We start from the raw sequence: 17,763 nt of genomic DNA on the forward strand, positions 1-17,763 counted from the left end.
AGCATGAAAGGAGTTGAACTCTTTCGTGATATAGGATAAGGACCACGAGACTTTCGCCTTAGACATACTGTTGTTTTAACCTTAACCCTTTACTCCATATGTACTATTTCTATTCATTTGCAAACAGGGTATACCCAGATCACGCCGCTCCTACAGAGGCTGCCTAATCAGGTTATATCCTGTTTGCAAATATGCAATATCCTAGAAATAATTCATCACAATTGGCTATAACAAGTACGTACCATTATAGAGATATATTAAATTATATAGTCATGGTGGGCGGAGTCTTTCTTGAATATTCAAGGAGTAAAGACTGACCCAATTCATTCACAGACTGAACAAATGCGATTCCCGGCGCACTCGCAGTGATCTGCATGCGTTTTTATGGAGGCAACTATGATTGAACTCTTTATTATATGAATATTCAAGCAAGTCTCCACCTACCATGAGTATATAATTGAATATATCTTTATAGTAGCACATAAACTAATGAATATTATTGTCATAGCCGAATCTGAAGATTTAATTTCTATGATATTCCATATTTGCAAACAAGATGTATCCTGACCAGAAAGCAGGCGTAGACAGGAGTATAATGCATATATGGCGTAAAGGGTTAATGTAACTACAGTGCACCTACCATATAAGAAGCCGCATAAGCAGTTTCTGAGACACGTTACAGCTTTATTTATGCCTTAAAACAACTATATAAGCAAGTCAAATGGTAGAACTTTCAAAGACCTTTTCTTGTTTAGAACAATTTTCTGATTTTTAATCGCCTTTTTGGACGCGAATACATGTCTTTGCAAACATTTACGTCATTCAAGTTCGCTGCATTACCGAAGTCGTGAGTTTCAAACAGACCTGGTATAAAGAACAGTGTGTCAGGTTTTCCACCAATAACCGAAGAATTGGTTTGTTCCCTTATCTCATGAACGTTCCATTGCTGTGCAATCCGGTCTAACTCGGTTTGTATGAGATCCATAAAGCAAAATTTTAAGTTCTCACATTGTATTGCGTCCAGCTCATTAAACGTCCCTGTATCGCGTAAGTCTTTGAAAAAGTTAATCCACCAATGTATTCCATTTTGTCGTAATGTACCCCACCACCTCTCAATGCGCTGGTTCGATGTGCTTTTTCCAACTACAACGCTTCGAGCCCCAGCAAACGGATCAGTAGCATCGTGCCGGAAGTATTGCTGCAAAAGTAAAGCAATGCAGTTTTCCGTGCCACCATCAGAACGTAGTATTCGAGGGACTTTTTTATGCTCATTCAATGCATCTAAAAAGTATCTTGCAATTAAGCGTGGGTCATTATTTGAGTCCGAAACCTCTAACCATATTATTTTCCTACTAAACCCATCCACCGCACCATGAATACAAAATCCATATGGCTTTAATTTGTCGTAACCGTCTATATGCCATACAAAATTGGGTCCTTTGGCAAAGTATACTCGCCGGCGGAGACGATGTGCTTTTCGCAGCTCTACACCAACTGGATCCAGCGCTCTCATTATTTCCATGACGTCGTCCCTTTTGACGTACATGTTGTAATCCAGCATTAACCGACGCCACATTGTACGGTAACCTATGCATTGTCCACTTGTTTGTATTTCTCTGTTTATAACATCAGACACAATCTCCAAAGGTGTATATATTATATTACGTCGTTTCAAATTTAAGCGTTTAAGTATCCTCTTTACTGTCCTCAATGACGTTATAATGCCATGTCGTGTCAGTAAAAATACAACAATTTCATAGATCTTAAAGCCTTTCTGAAAGTACTCTACTGTGAGCAGAGTTTTGTCTGTTATAGATGTTGGTGGTAGGTACCTTGGCACAGTAGCTTGGGCAATACCGAGCAGTATTATGAAACAGACACAGAACACTATCCAAGTTGTCATCTTCATATTTTTCAGTCGAGTAGTTGTGTCTGAAAAACATGTTTATATATATGATATTATTCTCTACATTGTACAACATAGGTAACACTATTGAGTCCAAAGTACTCCATATGTCTTCAAAAAGGAAGTACTCATTAATGGTATATTTCTTACCTAGCTAAACATTTTTAAAACTGGCTCTGTGCTTGCTTGGTAAAGTTACCTACCTATACATGTTTAATGCTGGTTCTGTGTTTGCCCGGTAAAAATGCAGTCTATTTCTTACCTAGCTATACATGTTTAATACTGGCTCTGTGAGCGTCTTAAAAGTGATATAACTTGTCAGATCAGGGTTTGTGTTGAGAAAGATAGAACATGTATAACCACTAAAAACATGAAAACATTAACAACATAGTCAACAGATTACTGAACTCATTCTCACACACACACACACACACACACACAAAATCCTCCGTCACAACCCACAATTAAATATATGCGATATTAAGTATTTGAGCAAGAATAATTAAAATCATTTTAATTCACAGTGTATGTGCCAGAGAAAACGTTTAAAATAGGGGTTACATACCTGAAATCAACGTAGTTCCCTTCAGCTTCTGGAGCACGTGTATAATGCATAGCCTTAGTCAAAAGTCAAAAGTCATAAGTCATAAGTCGAAAGTCGAAAGTCAAAAGTCAAAAGTCAAAAGTACCCGTAAGTCGAAACTCAAAAGTGGCCCTCCAAGGCTTCCATAGCAATCAGCAAATGATGAATATTATTTTTACAATTTTAAAACAGAATAATTAAAATAACTTTATCTTTATTTTAAAAAGCGCATTCAATTTCAATTAAAATGGCACCTTATTTAGAGTATTGTAGTACTTAAAGTAGTAGTCCTGAAAACAGCTGCCTTGTATTTCAATAGAAGTCATGTTTTATCGCAAATTAAATTGGTGTGTCATTGTGTGTCCTTTCATTTAGTGTCTGTTATGATTTGATTCTTGTACTGTCTTAACAAAATCATCTTGAAATTGTTGATTGCTGAGCTTCTTGCTTTGGTTTCCGTTATTTTATTACTTTCCAACCGAGTTGTCATCTTTGCAATAAAATGTGTTAAGACGATATACTAACAATTCGGTCAAGGATAATTACAGGTAGAGCGTGCCTGCAATCACTACACGTATGCCCGTTCCGCTCTTATACCTGAAGAAGATGAAACAAAGAGCTGTGGTACGCGGGATCTTTTACCAGTCGGATATAGCTGAAACCAAAGTTGAGATAATTCATCGGGAGTTGAAAAAGTGACCACTTAAAAAGATTTATGAAGGAAAGAAAATCGTCAAAACAACATAACAACCTTTGAAGAGTGTGCAGCAGCAGACCAATCGTTAGAATGAACAACAACTGATGAGGCAGGCTTGTACAAACGAGGCAAACACTGTCACAGAGATTTCATTATGCCTGGAAGTGCATGCACTAATTTGTGGACCAAATGAGAAATGTGTAGTAATAAATTTCTACCAGTTTATTACCAATATAACTGTTGGTCGCTGACTGTTTAAACATTCATAATACAACCTAAACATCAGCAAGCCCCATTAAGTTCACCATAAAAGGCAACTTTATGGTAAATGTGTTAAGAGCCAAATGTAAAAGCACAAACATAATAGTTTGCAACGCAGATAGTCTAATCTCGTTAACAGTACCGTTTTTTTTTAAATCATTCAATTGACCCAATGTTGTTCGTATATTTCTATATTCGCGTATAATATGCATTTCAAACGTTTTGTTTTGGACATTCAGACTAGAGCCTAAAGGTATAAAGTCAAATGTCGTTAACTGACACGGAATGCACTAATACATATGTGTGTCGCGCAGAAAATACTTATATAATTATAGAGAATGATATACATACAGTAAATGTCAGGTTTATGTGTTTTTGTTTGGCATCTTAATGGGTATATTCACTGAAAGGCTATGACTGCTTAAAAGAGTGATATAAAATGTTCTTTAAAGTTTGCATATACACATTTAAGTTGACCTTTGATGCAAAACAGTATTATAGACACACGCTACGCTTCAAAATATAAATACCAACAACTCATAATGCATTGCATTTATCGGACCACGAATATCTTTTTAAATATATATTTTCAGTCAGTGCATTTTTTAAATAATAATGCCATAAAGCATTTCTAGTAGGGAATCCAAGTTGGTGATCACATGATCTGTGCCCGTGGATAAACCGACGTATTTGATTAAATCTACTGCATTGTTACCTCGCTCACATTGTCAAAAATGTGTTTAAATTTGATAGAATAATATAACACATGTGCAGGTTTTAGTTTCTTAAACCATATATAGTGATGCTTATAAAGTTGATTTCCCCTTTCTCTACACCGATCATTGAATATCTCTAGAGTATAATTTGGTTTTGAGAATAAGCAACTAAATTTTGAAATTCAGGATGTTGTTTTTACGTCAAAAAACGTCAGACCTACTTTGTCGGAAGAAATTAATCTTTTGTCAAAAGGTAAATGTCAACTTAATTGATAGCATAAATGTTATTAAGATAATTATGATCAATGTCCTTGTATGACATATCAGTATAAAAAGACAGTAAATTCATTATTGATTTCAAAACGTAGACTATATAAAAAACATCAACAGATCCATAAATGCTCTTACTGTTTACATGAATTAGCAAAACGAAACTAAATGGTAACAACATCAAAAAAAAAAAAAACAATAACAAAAATCAACAACAGCAATGACAAGTTAAGGAATGCTTAGTTTGGACTTGTATTATAAGTTTTTATTCTTTTAATCATGTGTCTTGAAACGTACAAATGGGTCTGGGGTCTGGAGTGCCTGTCAATTATTTCAACAAACTTGGAAGAAGTTATGACACCTAGCAAGTTTGGAGCAGTATTATCTTTAACGCTGTATGTTTACTGATTAGGACAGAAAACCCCAGTAAGTAGTTGCCATAGTCAAAATAAATAAAACTACTTGTAAACATTTCATGTAACAAAACAACTTTTATGGGATAACAATCATAGGCACTTGTAGTTTTGACATTGTACCAAAATAGAAGAACAATTTCCATCAACATCAAAATAGTTTAATCAGAAATGCAAGGTTAACCCAAATCGCCATGTTCATTATAAGAAAACCGTACAAATGAAAGAAAAAAATAGAGAACTCTCTTACATAAACTCTTTTCTTTTAACGACGAAAGCAATTGTCACACTTCTATGTATTTGAAAGGTATCTTAGTTAATGGATGTTTGATGGGAAGTCTTACTTTTCGGGTTTTAATGCATTTATGTTTACTTGGCATAAACAAGAAACCTTGGAAGCAATTTTTTAGGTTATTGATAGCACTTCGGTTGTGTTCGGTTATAGTTTTAAAGTAAAGAATGCCAAAATGTAAATTTACTTAAAACATAATCATCATTTGTCATTACAAAAATATATTAAACAAGAAGTATCTGTAAAAAAAGATACTCAGCCGAGGTAAACCAGCGGGATGACTAGTGTCCGAATGGTTTTAAATTGTCGAAGTAAAATTGAGATTTTGTTTTGTTTAATTATTGTTATTGTGAGTCAGTGCAGCTTTTTGACAGGAATATTATGACCGTGCACAATACCGAGTATTGCAATGTTTAATAAAATACGTGCTATTTTTCAATGCAGAAATGTTTTTATCCCTAAAACGCTTACGAAACGACATGTGCTGTATTATAAGAATTACTGCAGGGTGTCAATATATATGACCAACAGGAGATAAGTCTTTGGGAACATTTGTTTAGACTATCATAATCGACCCTAAAGGTAGTAAGTCAGTTTGCATGTGGCTTGCAACAAAACGCTCTCATAAAATATAAAAATATCAAATTAAAAAAATATCATTGTAAAATTGATATTGAACACAGTAATAGTACACGATGAAACATAAATTAACTCTTCATACTTCCATACTACTTTCATTTCACCAGCAAGAACATCCATCTTTATCTTTATGGCCAGCTCTTGGTCAGCGGTATCCATCTATTTCTATATCGTCAGCTACTTGGTCAGCACTTTAGCACGACCCGAAATGACGTTTTCTGTTAAGTAGGTCTCATGCAAGGAAGGAGAAACCAGGACCGTGTTGCACCAAAAACCAGGACCGTGTTGCACCAAAAACCAGGACCGTGTTGCACCAAAAACCAGAAACCAGGACCGTGTTGCACCAAAAACAATCAAGTCCGAAAACAATGTGCATTATAGTTTTAGCATTTTACTCCTTGTGTTTACACTTTCTTACGTTTAGGGAAAATCGCTATCGGTGAAATAAAATTCCCCAACTTTTAAATAATCAGAGATCTAAAGAGCTCGTTTCCGATATTCCAGTTTTATTAGTATTTTTTTCCAAAACTAAAGTATCTAATATAGTTAAATATCCAGGAGTTTACATACTTCAAACATGATTATTTTTCTTCTAATCAGGCCAATCCATGTCTTCCTATAACAATACCTACAGTATGTCAGAGAAAACCAAAGTATGAACATACTCCTGGTATTAGCGACATTTTTTCAGGGTTTAAACAAGCGGTTTGATTATGAATTCATGGTCGTGTAAACAAACAAATAAGTTATATATAAATATATTATGGATGCTACTATAGAAACTGCATAAAATGGTATACATATAAACCGTAAATGTGGATAGTTGCATTGAAGCATTGCACTTTAAATTATGCGTATTCAAAGTTGAGAGCGAGCGTAATAGCATGAATGTGACACGTTCCTTATTTTTTTCTCGATTTAGCTTTACAGATATCAAATGGACATTTAATGCATTTATACTATTTTCAAGACATAGAGAGACATTTTTTCTCTCGGCGACACTCATTATCTATTAGAGCATTCCGTGTGATTTTACGACAAACTGGTTAACCATTGGCTTTCAGACATTTCAGCTTTAACAAAAACTGTCACAAGCAGTAATATCAAGAAGCTAGCCATTTTAAAAGAAAACCAAAAACAGCAGGATCTGTGAGCCTTTGGAATTGTAAAGATAATACAGACATAAACTACAAAAATCAAACAACATCAACAACAAAATCAACAGAAAAAACAAAACGAAAACAACATGAAAATAAAATGAAAATGGCACGTTTAGAAATACGTTTAGAATAAAAAGATTTAGAAACGTAATCATATAAAAAGTACGCCTCCTGCAGAAGTTAAAAATAGTAGTTAATATGTCGGGTGTGGTGGTGATAATAGTAGTTAATGAAAAACATTATGAACAACACCATTTAAAATTATATAAAATTATTGTGATTAGACATGCCTAGCAAAACATTCTAGCCAAGTTGAATGAAACAAGCGGAATCATGGGAATGACTTAAACGGAAGGCGTAATAGGATTCAGCCCGGAGCATATTGCACTTGTTAATGTGGCCACTGTAAGCTATCAAACAAATTTCACTCTATCAATTGAAATAGCAACTAACAAAGTTTTCCAAATAAAAAATGCAGTGTATAGATGATAAAATTAGATGTATCAACAAACAGCTTAGCATTAAAGCTGCACTCTCACAGATTGAACGTTTTGATATCTTTGTATTTTATTTTTTGTTTGTTTATTTGAGTTTATTAAGGTCTGCCCGTGCCCATTGGCTGCACTATGGCTTGACCCCGCCGTGACGCCATCACGACCTCAATTGTGTTTAAATGCCATAAGTGACATGAGATAGAAGTGACAGCAATTCGCAACCAAATCCAGGCATTGGAAGACTTGAAGAAACAGAGTGAGATACAAGAGATCCGGGTGCGATACCCTAGCTCTTTGCGAAGAGACCTCTTGGATCTTTAACGTGCTCGGTGTAAAGCACCGATACACGGGATACAACTTTCCTTGGTTAAACCAGTACTAAGAACACCACCTTTCCAAGCACTACCCTTTAAATGCCGAGCGCCAGGCAAGGGTGCTACTTGTACCAGCTTTTAACGTCTTCCAGATTGACGCGGCCCGGGATCGAATCCACGACCTCCCGCTCCGTAGGCGGACGCCTTAACCATTAGGCCACGGAGACGGTAAAAGTACAGGGCTACTCAGGGATTTTTTTATTTTTTGTCTTTGAACGAACCAATTTATGCGAAAATAAATGTAAACAAGTCATAAGAGACTGCTTACAAACATTAGATTGCAGATTTTTATATTTTATTTCAAAAATTGATATTTAATACATTTTTCTTAAAGCGTTAGTAACGTTTGTAACGTTTTTTTTTACCTAAAACATTAATTTTGGAACGGAAATATGAAAATCTGCGATCTGATCTTTTGTCAGCAGTCTTAAAGATGCACCCTTACTCCCAAATAAAATTTACAACAATTAATACAATTGCTTTGATATACCAAAAATAATTAATAAATGTCAAAAACAATAGTTTTTATGAAGGATATCATTTTTATTTTGAAAGAAATTTGCATAAAACACGGTATTTCTACATTATGGGACAATAGTAAATCGCAGTAAATCTTTTAGCATTCACCAATCATTTAATATTTTTGCGCTTTCAGTTATTAAATACACGGTTACAATATTGTTATCAGTAATTAATATTTTCTATAAATGTATTATTAAGTAAGTAGTAAAAGGTTAATCAGTCAATTTTTGTGTTTGTTTTACAAGGGTATGGATTTATTTTGAATAAGAGTGTCACTTTAATAGACTGGTTTGCAAATTCGATGCAGATGCTCATACCAAGACAAAAAAAAATGTAAAAACAGAAAATCTCTGAGAGTGCGGCTTTAAGGCATAGGCACGGCTTTCTGACATATAGCAAATGAAAGACAGTGTTCCCACATTTTTTTTCCCAAGAACAGCATTGAAGTAATCAAAACGTTCATAGGAATGTTGACCATTTTGTCCTTCCATCCACCGTATTACTTACACTCTATACTGAAACCATCAAAATGACCTCTATTACAAATATGTTAATTAGTCTTTTCAAGTCACTAAACAAGGAAATGACGAGCTGGTTCCCATGGGGCTGGGCTCATTTTCCTTGCTTTAATGGTCTGTCCATAGCAGCTTCTTAACAAATGAAAGGTCACTGAATTAGCTGTCGGACATTTTACATTACGTCTACATTCTCTTATGATTTACAGGTCTACAGTTAGAGAAAACGTTAATAACAATATTCACTAGTTTAAAGAAAATTTAGCAAATTGTGTCCTACTCATTTTGGCAGTATGTTTCTAATTGTAATAAATCTAATAAACGACGAACTTAATTAATGTTGCCGCTTCATTAAACGTGAACTTATTTTGTAATGAATTTGCAACAACTTCATATAATAGGAACGAACTAAAACGTTTCAATCTTGAAAAACTGTTTTATATATCTAAGTTTAGTTAAATGTTATGAGACGGAAATATCAACTTAACCATTAGTTCATCATATGTTGGGTAAAGGAAAGTACATATTTTTTTTCAATAAAATTACTCTTTCGCACTACACATCCATACCTTTCAGTAAAATTTAAGACACTTAAATGCATGATCTATCATATAGGGAAAGATAAACGTAAAACGCACGAACACCGATAATTGATACGTCACTCGGTCAAAGATAAATTCCGGTGCTCAGCCGATGAAAAATTATTTGAACTAACAATTGTATTCAATGAATTTGTGGTCTCGGTATGTTGGAGTTGATGTGCGTGTCCCTATAGTTTCGATTGCACCGTATATGTCTTCTAAAAGACAAGTATCCCGGAGATATGCTTTTCTTCTAAATCAAGTCAAATGGATACATAGTTTCGCTGTAAAAGGCAAAAGTGCAAAGATTATATCTTACCGCATACTTGCCGCAAGGCTCTGATGAAATATATGTGTATATTATCTTGTTTGTAAGTCATAGGCTATACGCTGTGTCCATTGATAAAAAAGCAATATATTGGTCAGACACAACAAAACTGTAGTCAGAGAATGAACAGTCATAAGTTTGATATAAAGCATTTTTCAGATTCATATTTGTATAGGGATGGTTGAAATTTCTTGGAACAAGGGGGGATATTTACCGTTACGTAAAAATAATTACGTGATGTACACCCAACATCGTTGAAATGCACTCGTATTTATGTGATTATATAAATAATTATATGTGAAAACTATTAATATGTAAACCTATATGGTATACTACATTTAGGTTTGTTTCTATGAATACACTTATCAGCTGTGATATAGCATACTGTAACCTATACTCTTATCAGTGGTTTTTACTCAATGAATAATATTTACTGCCATATATTAGAGTGGACATTCAGTTTTATAAACTTGCACACTCCGTGTCGATTATGGATGGTTACACCATGATATGTTTAGTGGTCATTCTTTGCATGATGTACCATTTATTGAAACGTTATATTTACAGCTTAAAAATAATTTCAAAAGACAAATATGTACTTATTACCGGATGTGATTCGGGTTTCGGATATTTACTTGCAAAAAGGCTAGACGCAATTGGTATGCACGTACTTGCTGGATGTCTTAAAGAATCATCAATATTTGAGCTTGGTAATGCTTTAAGCAAAAAAGCAATGGCTATTAGACTTGACGTCACAAATGAAGAAAGCATTGCTGAGGCAGTGGAATTAGTAAGCGCAACAATTGGAGATCAGACCGGTAAGTATTAACGTATTTTCGACTCTCGATTTAGATCTTTCTTCAGGTGTAAGACGAGTGTTTATCTTAGTATTTCACCTAGGTTTTCAATGAACTGTTGCATTTACCATGTAGAAGGCATCATAACGATATAAATTCACAAGACAAATCTTCAAAAGAAAACCGTATACAATATAGGTTACTTGAGGTTTGCATTGAATTGAACAGTTAAAACGCATACTCTACCAATCATGCTTTATATATTTATTTATATGTAAAATCAATATCAATTTTAAACAAATCGTTTCCTTTTTTTTTTTTTTGTCAAATATGAAATCTTAAGAAATATCTTCAACGGAAACTAACTTACTAGACATTTCCAGAGACTTTTTATACAAATGTATATTAATTATACCATTTAATCGCTTTAGTGAACTTTTTCAAATCTAGGTTTATTAGCATTAGTGAATAATGCTGGATTAATGGGCACAGGAATTGGCCCAACAGTCTGGCAGACGAGAAAGGACTACGAAGATGTGCTTTCAGTCAACTTCTTTGGAGTTGCCATGGTTACCAATGCCTTCCTTCCGTTTGTATTAAAGGGAAAAGGACGAATAGTAAATATTGCTAGTATGAAAGGACGTATTGCATTTCACAATGCTCCATACAGTGTTTCAAAATACGGTGTAGAAGCTTTTTCGGATTGTTTAAGGTAAGTGTGGAAAATGTATGTATAAACTTGTTTCGATCACCTTCGCGACCTTGAAGATTTTGTAAGAGTTCGAAATGTACTTAAATGATAAGCACGAACGATAAAAAATGACAAAATCTCATCCTATTCAAGAGGTTTAACTTGGTGTCTTGTCTTTACCCACACCCAATTCAATGGCTGTCCTTATCTCGACGTCGCCCGTTGACATAATGTATTTGAAATATTGAAATGTTTTGAGTCGTACGCAAACGAAAATGCATGCAAATGCGATAGTGATCAATTTAAGAAAGTTAGAAAAATTAATAATTTTTGACGTACTCCGGGTTTGCCGATGCACGTTTTTATTGACACTGAATGAAAGTTCAGCAAATAATCAAAAATGCATTTGTATTTCAACTGAACGCTGATAATAAATTTTTAATTAATGTGTATTTTAAGTTTTATAGTAATGAGACATAATAATAAAAACGGTTTACGAACAATGTACGAACTTCCTATTTACCCCATGGTTCTCTGCCATAGTTAAATAACATAACACTCAATGTCAATACAAACATATATATTGAATCATCGCTGCACATTTGCTGATAATATGGATGATTTTGTCAGATACCTGGCAAGCAAATGACTCGTTCAGTATGACTTCTGCCTCACCATATTTCAGCATTACCTTATGTATTATCATTAATGTGCCTATAGATAATCCTATCACATATATCATATACATTAGACGTGGAGAAATGACTGGTTGTAGTGCACTGAAAAAGCGAATTCCGTGTCTGTCATTACTCATTTCTCTACTGGGAATACACTTATTGTTGAACGTGTCTTTTTCACGTCAACTGACCTCGAAATTAAGACGGATTTACTAATACATTATTGATAAGGTCATAACGTCCATATTGGACAAACATGTTGAAAATGCCTGGAACAAATATATATTTATATTTCGTATTTCTGACAGCTACCATTAAAAAGATATTAAGCATATATATTTTACGAATGGTCACTGAAACAACCAGATGATTACCGCTATTTGGATTTTGTAAATAATTGAAAGAATACGGCTGCATAGTGTGATCTCTCGAGAGAAGACCCAAAGCTGATATATTATATATTCCTAGTTTGGCCCAGTACACTTATCAAATTAATGTTTTTTAAACATTGAATAATTCTGGGTAGACGTGTTCTAGGCCTTATCACCATAATGTTAACTTTTATTCCCAGGCGTGATTTGTTCAACAAAGCCGTGACCGTACATATTCTTGAGCCTGGACATTTCGAGACAGATCTTCTGGATCGAGCAACGCACAGAAAACGGATCCATGAGAAAATTGAGAGCCTCCCAAAAGCTGTACGAGATGAACTTCCGCATGACATTAAAAATATCAGTATGTTTCACTTTTGTCCATAATGGGTAGGTTGCGCGGAAGAATGTTGCCTTTTCCTGCTCAGGAAATCGTATTTTTGTCGTATCCATTTGTTTTTGCCTTTTTCAAGTAATTGGATTCACGCATGACTATGTCGTTTAACCAAACTTTCAATTATGTCAGATCGTTATGAACTTTTTTGAGTTTTTGAACACATATTATGTAATTACTCACCGTCTCTGGATATTTTTATCAGCGTTATCTATTTATGCGAGCATAATTTATGGAGCATAAAGCATGAAAGGAACTGATCTAACAAAGTAAACGTTTCTGAGAGTTAGACCTAATTGATGAAAACTACTATGCCTAATAATCAAACAATAGAAACCACTGGGACACGCCAAGTAGTCTTAAAGTTAAGTATTATCCTGTTAACCAATATCCTTTGAAATACCAAACAGTCCACATAACGATACAAGAACAAGGATTATACAGCCATCCTCATATCGTCATTTTATCAATGTAAGATTTTTAATTTTGGAGAATAAATTTCAGTGGGAAATATAATAAGTCAAAGCATTTTTCAGAATATCATGCTATAGAAATGGAACATACCGGTGGGGGTGTTGTCTTATCAGGCGTTTTTTCTACTTTGTATTTTGTCTTATTTCTTTTTGATACATCTGCCACTCTAAAAGAGTATTGTTGTTGTTTTCGCCGATGGTCTTGTCCCTGCAGTTTGCATGCTTAATAATCTAATAGTAGATCTCGATTTCAGTGATGGCACGATTTCAGTCCTTCGTCGGCCGGATGGCCTCAAACCATCCCGAGGAAGTTGTGGACGCCTATGAACATGCTATAACTGCAAAATATCCGAAATATAGGTGAAACTGATAGCTTGCCATTACTTTAATTCACGTATATAGATGGCATTACTTAATATCTGTATTCAAAAACTCTAAGATTTTTTTTTGATGCTATATTGTATTTAAGAACTATGTGAATAAGTCGCTGTTTTCAAATTAATGCCAATGCAGCTGTATTAGTCCATAACATTAAAAACTACGAAAATATATACACATCACAATGATGAGTATTATATGAGGTCTTTTTAACGACCTGTACCACTTTTGGCTCGCTATTAATCGAAATCGCGTAAAAATATTAAGTGTGCCGATTGCTCAGAACTTTGTTAAAGTTAAAAATAATGTTAACGTCATCATTTTTAGATACGTGAGTGCATAATCAAGTATTGAAAATGAACTTTCATAAGTTATTTCCCATCTTCCTGTCCAATCCTATATTTTGATACCTTGCATACTTTGTATGATTATTTCAATAATAAGATATATTGGAACCAATCAAATATTTCACACATTTAGTTACGTGAGCACATATTCAAATATTGGCGTTAATGATATTGTTATCATTAACACGAATGTAAACAATCGGTAAACATGAGTGAATAATGTGACTTTTTCATCCATTGCAGGTATGTGATAGGGTTTGATGCCAAGTATATTTTCCAGCCTTTATGGATGCTGCCTGAGCCTATAAGTGATTTTGTTATAACGAGATTGTAGAACAATGTATTGATAAAGATGAAAGTATAAAAACAAAATATGGTTTCTTCATTTTCGTTGATGACAACTTGGTGCATTTCATGACAACTCGGTGCATTTATGTGTTTTGGAGTGAATGTAATAAAACACTGGGAATGACAGTGACATGCCTGGTAGCCTACAATTTAACCAATAATCTAATTAATGACACAGTTATCAAACCCAAACAAACCCTAAAGGAGAAAAATACAAACGGCAGACGACAACGAGCACATTATACATACATGTATATACAACTATCGATATTAGTTAAAGTTGGGTAACCATCTTGGTAAGATCAGTTAAAACTGAATCAAGTCAGGCTGGAAATTTAAAGGGACTTGTTCAAGTGGTATGTGGTCAAATATCGAAACAATTAATTGAGTCTGAAATTTGAATATCTTCAAACGAGATTGTGATACACGTGATGTCATGTGTTGGTGGATTTTATTTTGCAATTTTTTTGCTGTCGGTGGCGTCAGCATTGATAAGTGTATGTGTAATGCTCATTGGCTTGTCTTGACAATGAGAATCTCAGATTAAATAAACAAGAATTGTTTTAGCATTGCATTTAGCATTTCAAATTGTTCTTGAATAGCATCAAGTCGGCGCATTAAAACTAATTGAAAAAATAACATGCAACATCACCCCCCCCCCCAAAAAAAAAAAAAAAAAAAAAAAAAAAAATAAATAAAAAAAATAAAAAAATAAAAATAAAAGAAAACATTGAGAGCATTATTTACTTTAATGATCACATGTTAAGTATACATATGTTCGAAAGACATTATTTTCGATAATACTGTAGTAATTTATTTTGTTTTGTGAACACACTTTACTGTAATGAGTGACTTTAACGGACATAAAAAGACTATTATTATGAGGGGAAAACCTGAAATTTATTCTTTTAAATAACACTTGCAAAAACAAATAATTAAGCTTAATGTTATGTTAGTTTTCCAAAACTCTGTTTGTCTCTGCTCGCAAAGGGAGATTACTGCATTACTGCGTAGGAGATTGAGAAACATATAGGAAATTGTTATAGAAACGTGTAACCTTCATCTATTCGAAGGAAAAGTTGGTATTAAAAATCAAAATTTTCAATATTCAGGGCCGTTATAATTTTCACAGTTACAGTATTCTTTTTTAAAAACACTATTCTTCAGATTTTGTCGTGCAATGGGGAAAATATCCAAAGTATTTTTTTTGCAATTTATGAACTGGTGCCTACGTTAAAGCTACAATTTGGACAATATCAAATATATTCTGCTCACTAATAATAAATATGCAATATATTAACCATCTTGATATTCCTGTTAAACATCTAGTGATTTATCGCCATGATGTTTTTCTCTAGATAAATTCTTTTCATATAAGTTATGCTCAGCTATTTAAACGTGATTCTAAAAAAGAAAGAGCGAAATACTGACAGGCACATTAGAACCGTCCGATCGTTTAATTTAAATACACTACAAAGTAAATATATTCTATAAATATAATTTCATCTCTACGAAAACAACTTCAGCCAAATTATGGCCGGCCTGAACAATTTGACTTAAAGGATTGGAATGTAATTTACTTCTGAACAGTAAGATGCCTCGAAATAGTTTTTTGAACTCCCGCTAATCTTTCCAGTTTAGTCCCAGGGAAGATACGATATAAATATTAGTGTTTCACATGTTAATAGTTTATTGATGGCCTGAACAATTCCCTTTAAAGGATTGGTTAGAAACTTCTGAACAGTTAGATGCCTCGAATAGTTTCTTGAAATCCCGCGAAACTACCCTTCTGGGGTCCAAGGAGAGACAGGATACAAGTGTTTCACATGTTTATAGTTTATCTATTGCTATTATAAATTTATTGCCACATCGTACATATTACGTGCAATTTTGAACGCTATTTCTCTTCACATGTAGGTTTGAATAGTTTAGCATCAACCAATAAAACTCTTGATATTTTTATACAATATACGACTTTAACTTGTCAGATAAATCGGTTTAAGCACATGATGTGTTTCCAATTTGCAAATATGAATTATGAATTACGTGTTTTAGATCGTTGTCTCTTCATTCATACGTCATTTAAACAATTGTTCAACTACTCGCACTACGAACAAATGATTTTTTGACAGATACAGCATCTTATTTAAGGTAATTTATAATAACACAGCTCTTGATTTCGCTTAGAACGGTCGAATTGCATAAACACGTCTGTTACTTTATTCTCTTTAAAATGGTCTGCTTCAAAAAATATTCTTGCAGTTATACAGTTATATTTCGGGGTAAATTTGGGATAACACAGACATTACTTGCTATTATGACAGACAGAATAGTAACTCCTAACCCCCTCCCCCCTTTGTTTTTTTCTGGTATGACAAAAACTTCAACCTGTCAAAAATTCTTTAAGTAACTTCGTATTTGCGTACAGTCAACTACGCGCTAGTATTTCATGCTATTATGTCCCTTGATACCAAGACTTTTAGTATTTAAAACCTTGCAAAACTTTTGTCCTCATGTATGTTAAGTCTCTTGGATAACCATTTATGGTCAAAGTTAGTAATTTATTTGTCAACAGGTTAAATTATATGTATTTGAAACACTTTTTAATAAACTTAATTAGAAACAAATTGAAGTGTTTTGACACATCATTTTATGAGGAAAAATATAACAGTCATTCTCGAAATAAGTAATCAAATTGAATTAAAGTTAAAGAATATAATAAAAAAAAGTCGTTGACAAAGTCCAGCGTTTCTTACTCACTTGGTGCTATGTCTGAGAAAATCAGTTGAAAATGCCAGCAACACAACACAAGCTGATAATGACACAGCCTTTGTTAAAAGGGTTTACTTTTATGCGAGACAAGGGTCTGTGTCTCGAGAAAGGATTCAATATAATTGTACGGTTGATAGCAAATATTTTACTGCTGACTTGAAGTGTCTGAAATAGGTTTAATTTGATTAAAACATATCACATTAAATGAAAAAATGCCGTACATCCAAATGACGACCAATTAAATTCAAATATGTACAAGGATTGTTTTGGTTTCTTTCCATTACTTGTTATTAACCTAAAACTCATCCTCTCTCTGCGTTTGCATTACAGAGCTTCCCTCTTACTTTATTATAGAAACTAATTGTATGTCCTTTGTGTCAAAGAAGCCATTTTATCACACCTGCTGACATCCAATCAGCATTTTCTTTTTTGTCGGCTTTGTCTAGATCTAAAACGTTGGTTTGTAATTTACTCACATGTTGGAAATTATCTCAACAATACAATTATACAAACAGATGATTAATCAAATAATTCATTGGATTTCTGTTTTATAAGAAGATATGATGACTTGACTTCGACATGGTGCGTCAATTACACACACAGTACGACTATTGTTAAATGCGTATGTTTATTGACAAAAAAGTAAGTAAATCCCCATTCCACCCACCATGCAGCACTCCAAGCAATATTCTATTTTCAAGTCCCAATGTATGACCTATGCTATCAACATAACATAAAATATAACTTAAAAAACACCTACTCTG

The 17,763-nt window shown here is 33.7% G+C and overlaps 2 protein-coding genes across 2 annotated transcripts; one reads left to right on the forward strand and one right to left on the reverse strand.

Annotated features, from left to right (window-relative positions):
• Window positions 1-751: 751 nt before the first annotated feature.
• LOC128208575 (uncharacterized) lies at window positions 752-2,521 on the reverse strand. Its single transcript, XM_052912130.1, has 3 exons — window positions 2,472-2,521; window positions 1,833-1,932; window positions 752-1,198 (listed from the first exon to the last, which is right to left on the reverse strand). The coding sequence occupies exons 1-3, from the start codon at window positions 2,519-2,521 to the stop codon at window positions 752-754; spliced, it is 597 nt and encodes a 198-aa protein (XP_052768090.1).
• Window positions 2,522-10,279: 7,758 nt separating this feature from the next.
• LOC128208576 (17-beta-hydroxysteroid dehydrogenase type 6-like) lies at window positions 10,280-14,213 on the forward strand. The gene is made up of 5 exons (XM_052912131.1): window positions 10,280-10,569; window positions 10,999-11,260; window positions 12,488-12,651; window positions 13,409-13,514; window positions 14,123-14,213. The coding sequence occupies exons 1-5, from the start codon at window positions 10,284-10,286 to the stop codon at window positions 14,211-14,213; spliced, it is 909 nt and encodes a 302-aa protein (XP_052768091.1). The 5' UTR covers window positions 10,280-10,283.
• The last annotated feature ends 3,550 nt before the right edge of the window (window positions 14,214-17,763 follow it).

The sequence above is a fragment of the Mya arenaria genome, chromosome 11, assembly GCF_026914265.1.
Source record: "Mya arenaria isolate MELC-2E11 chromosome 11, ASM2691426v1".
NCBI classification, from domain to species: Eukaryota; Metazoa; Mollusca; class Bivalvia; order Myida; family Myidae; genus Mya; species Mya arenaria.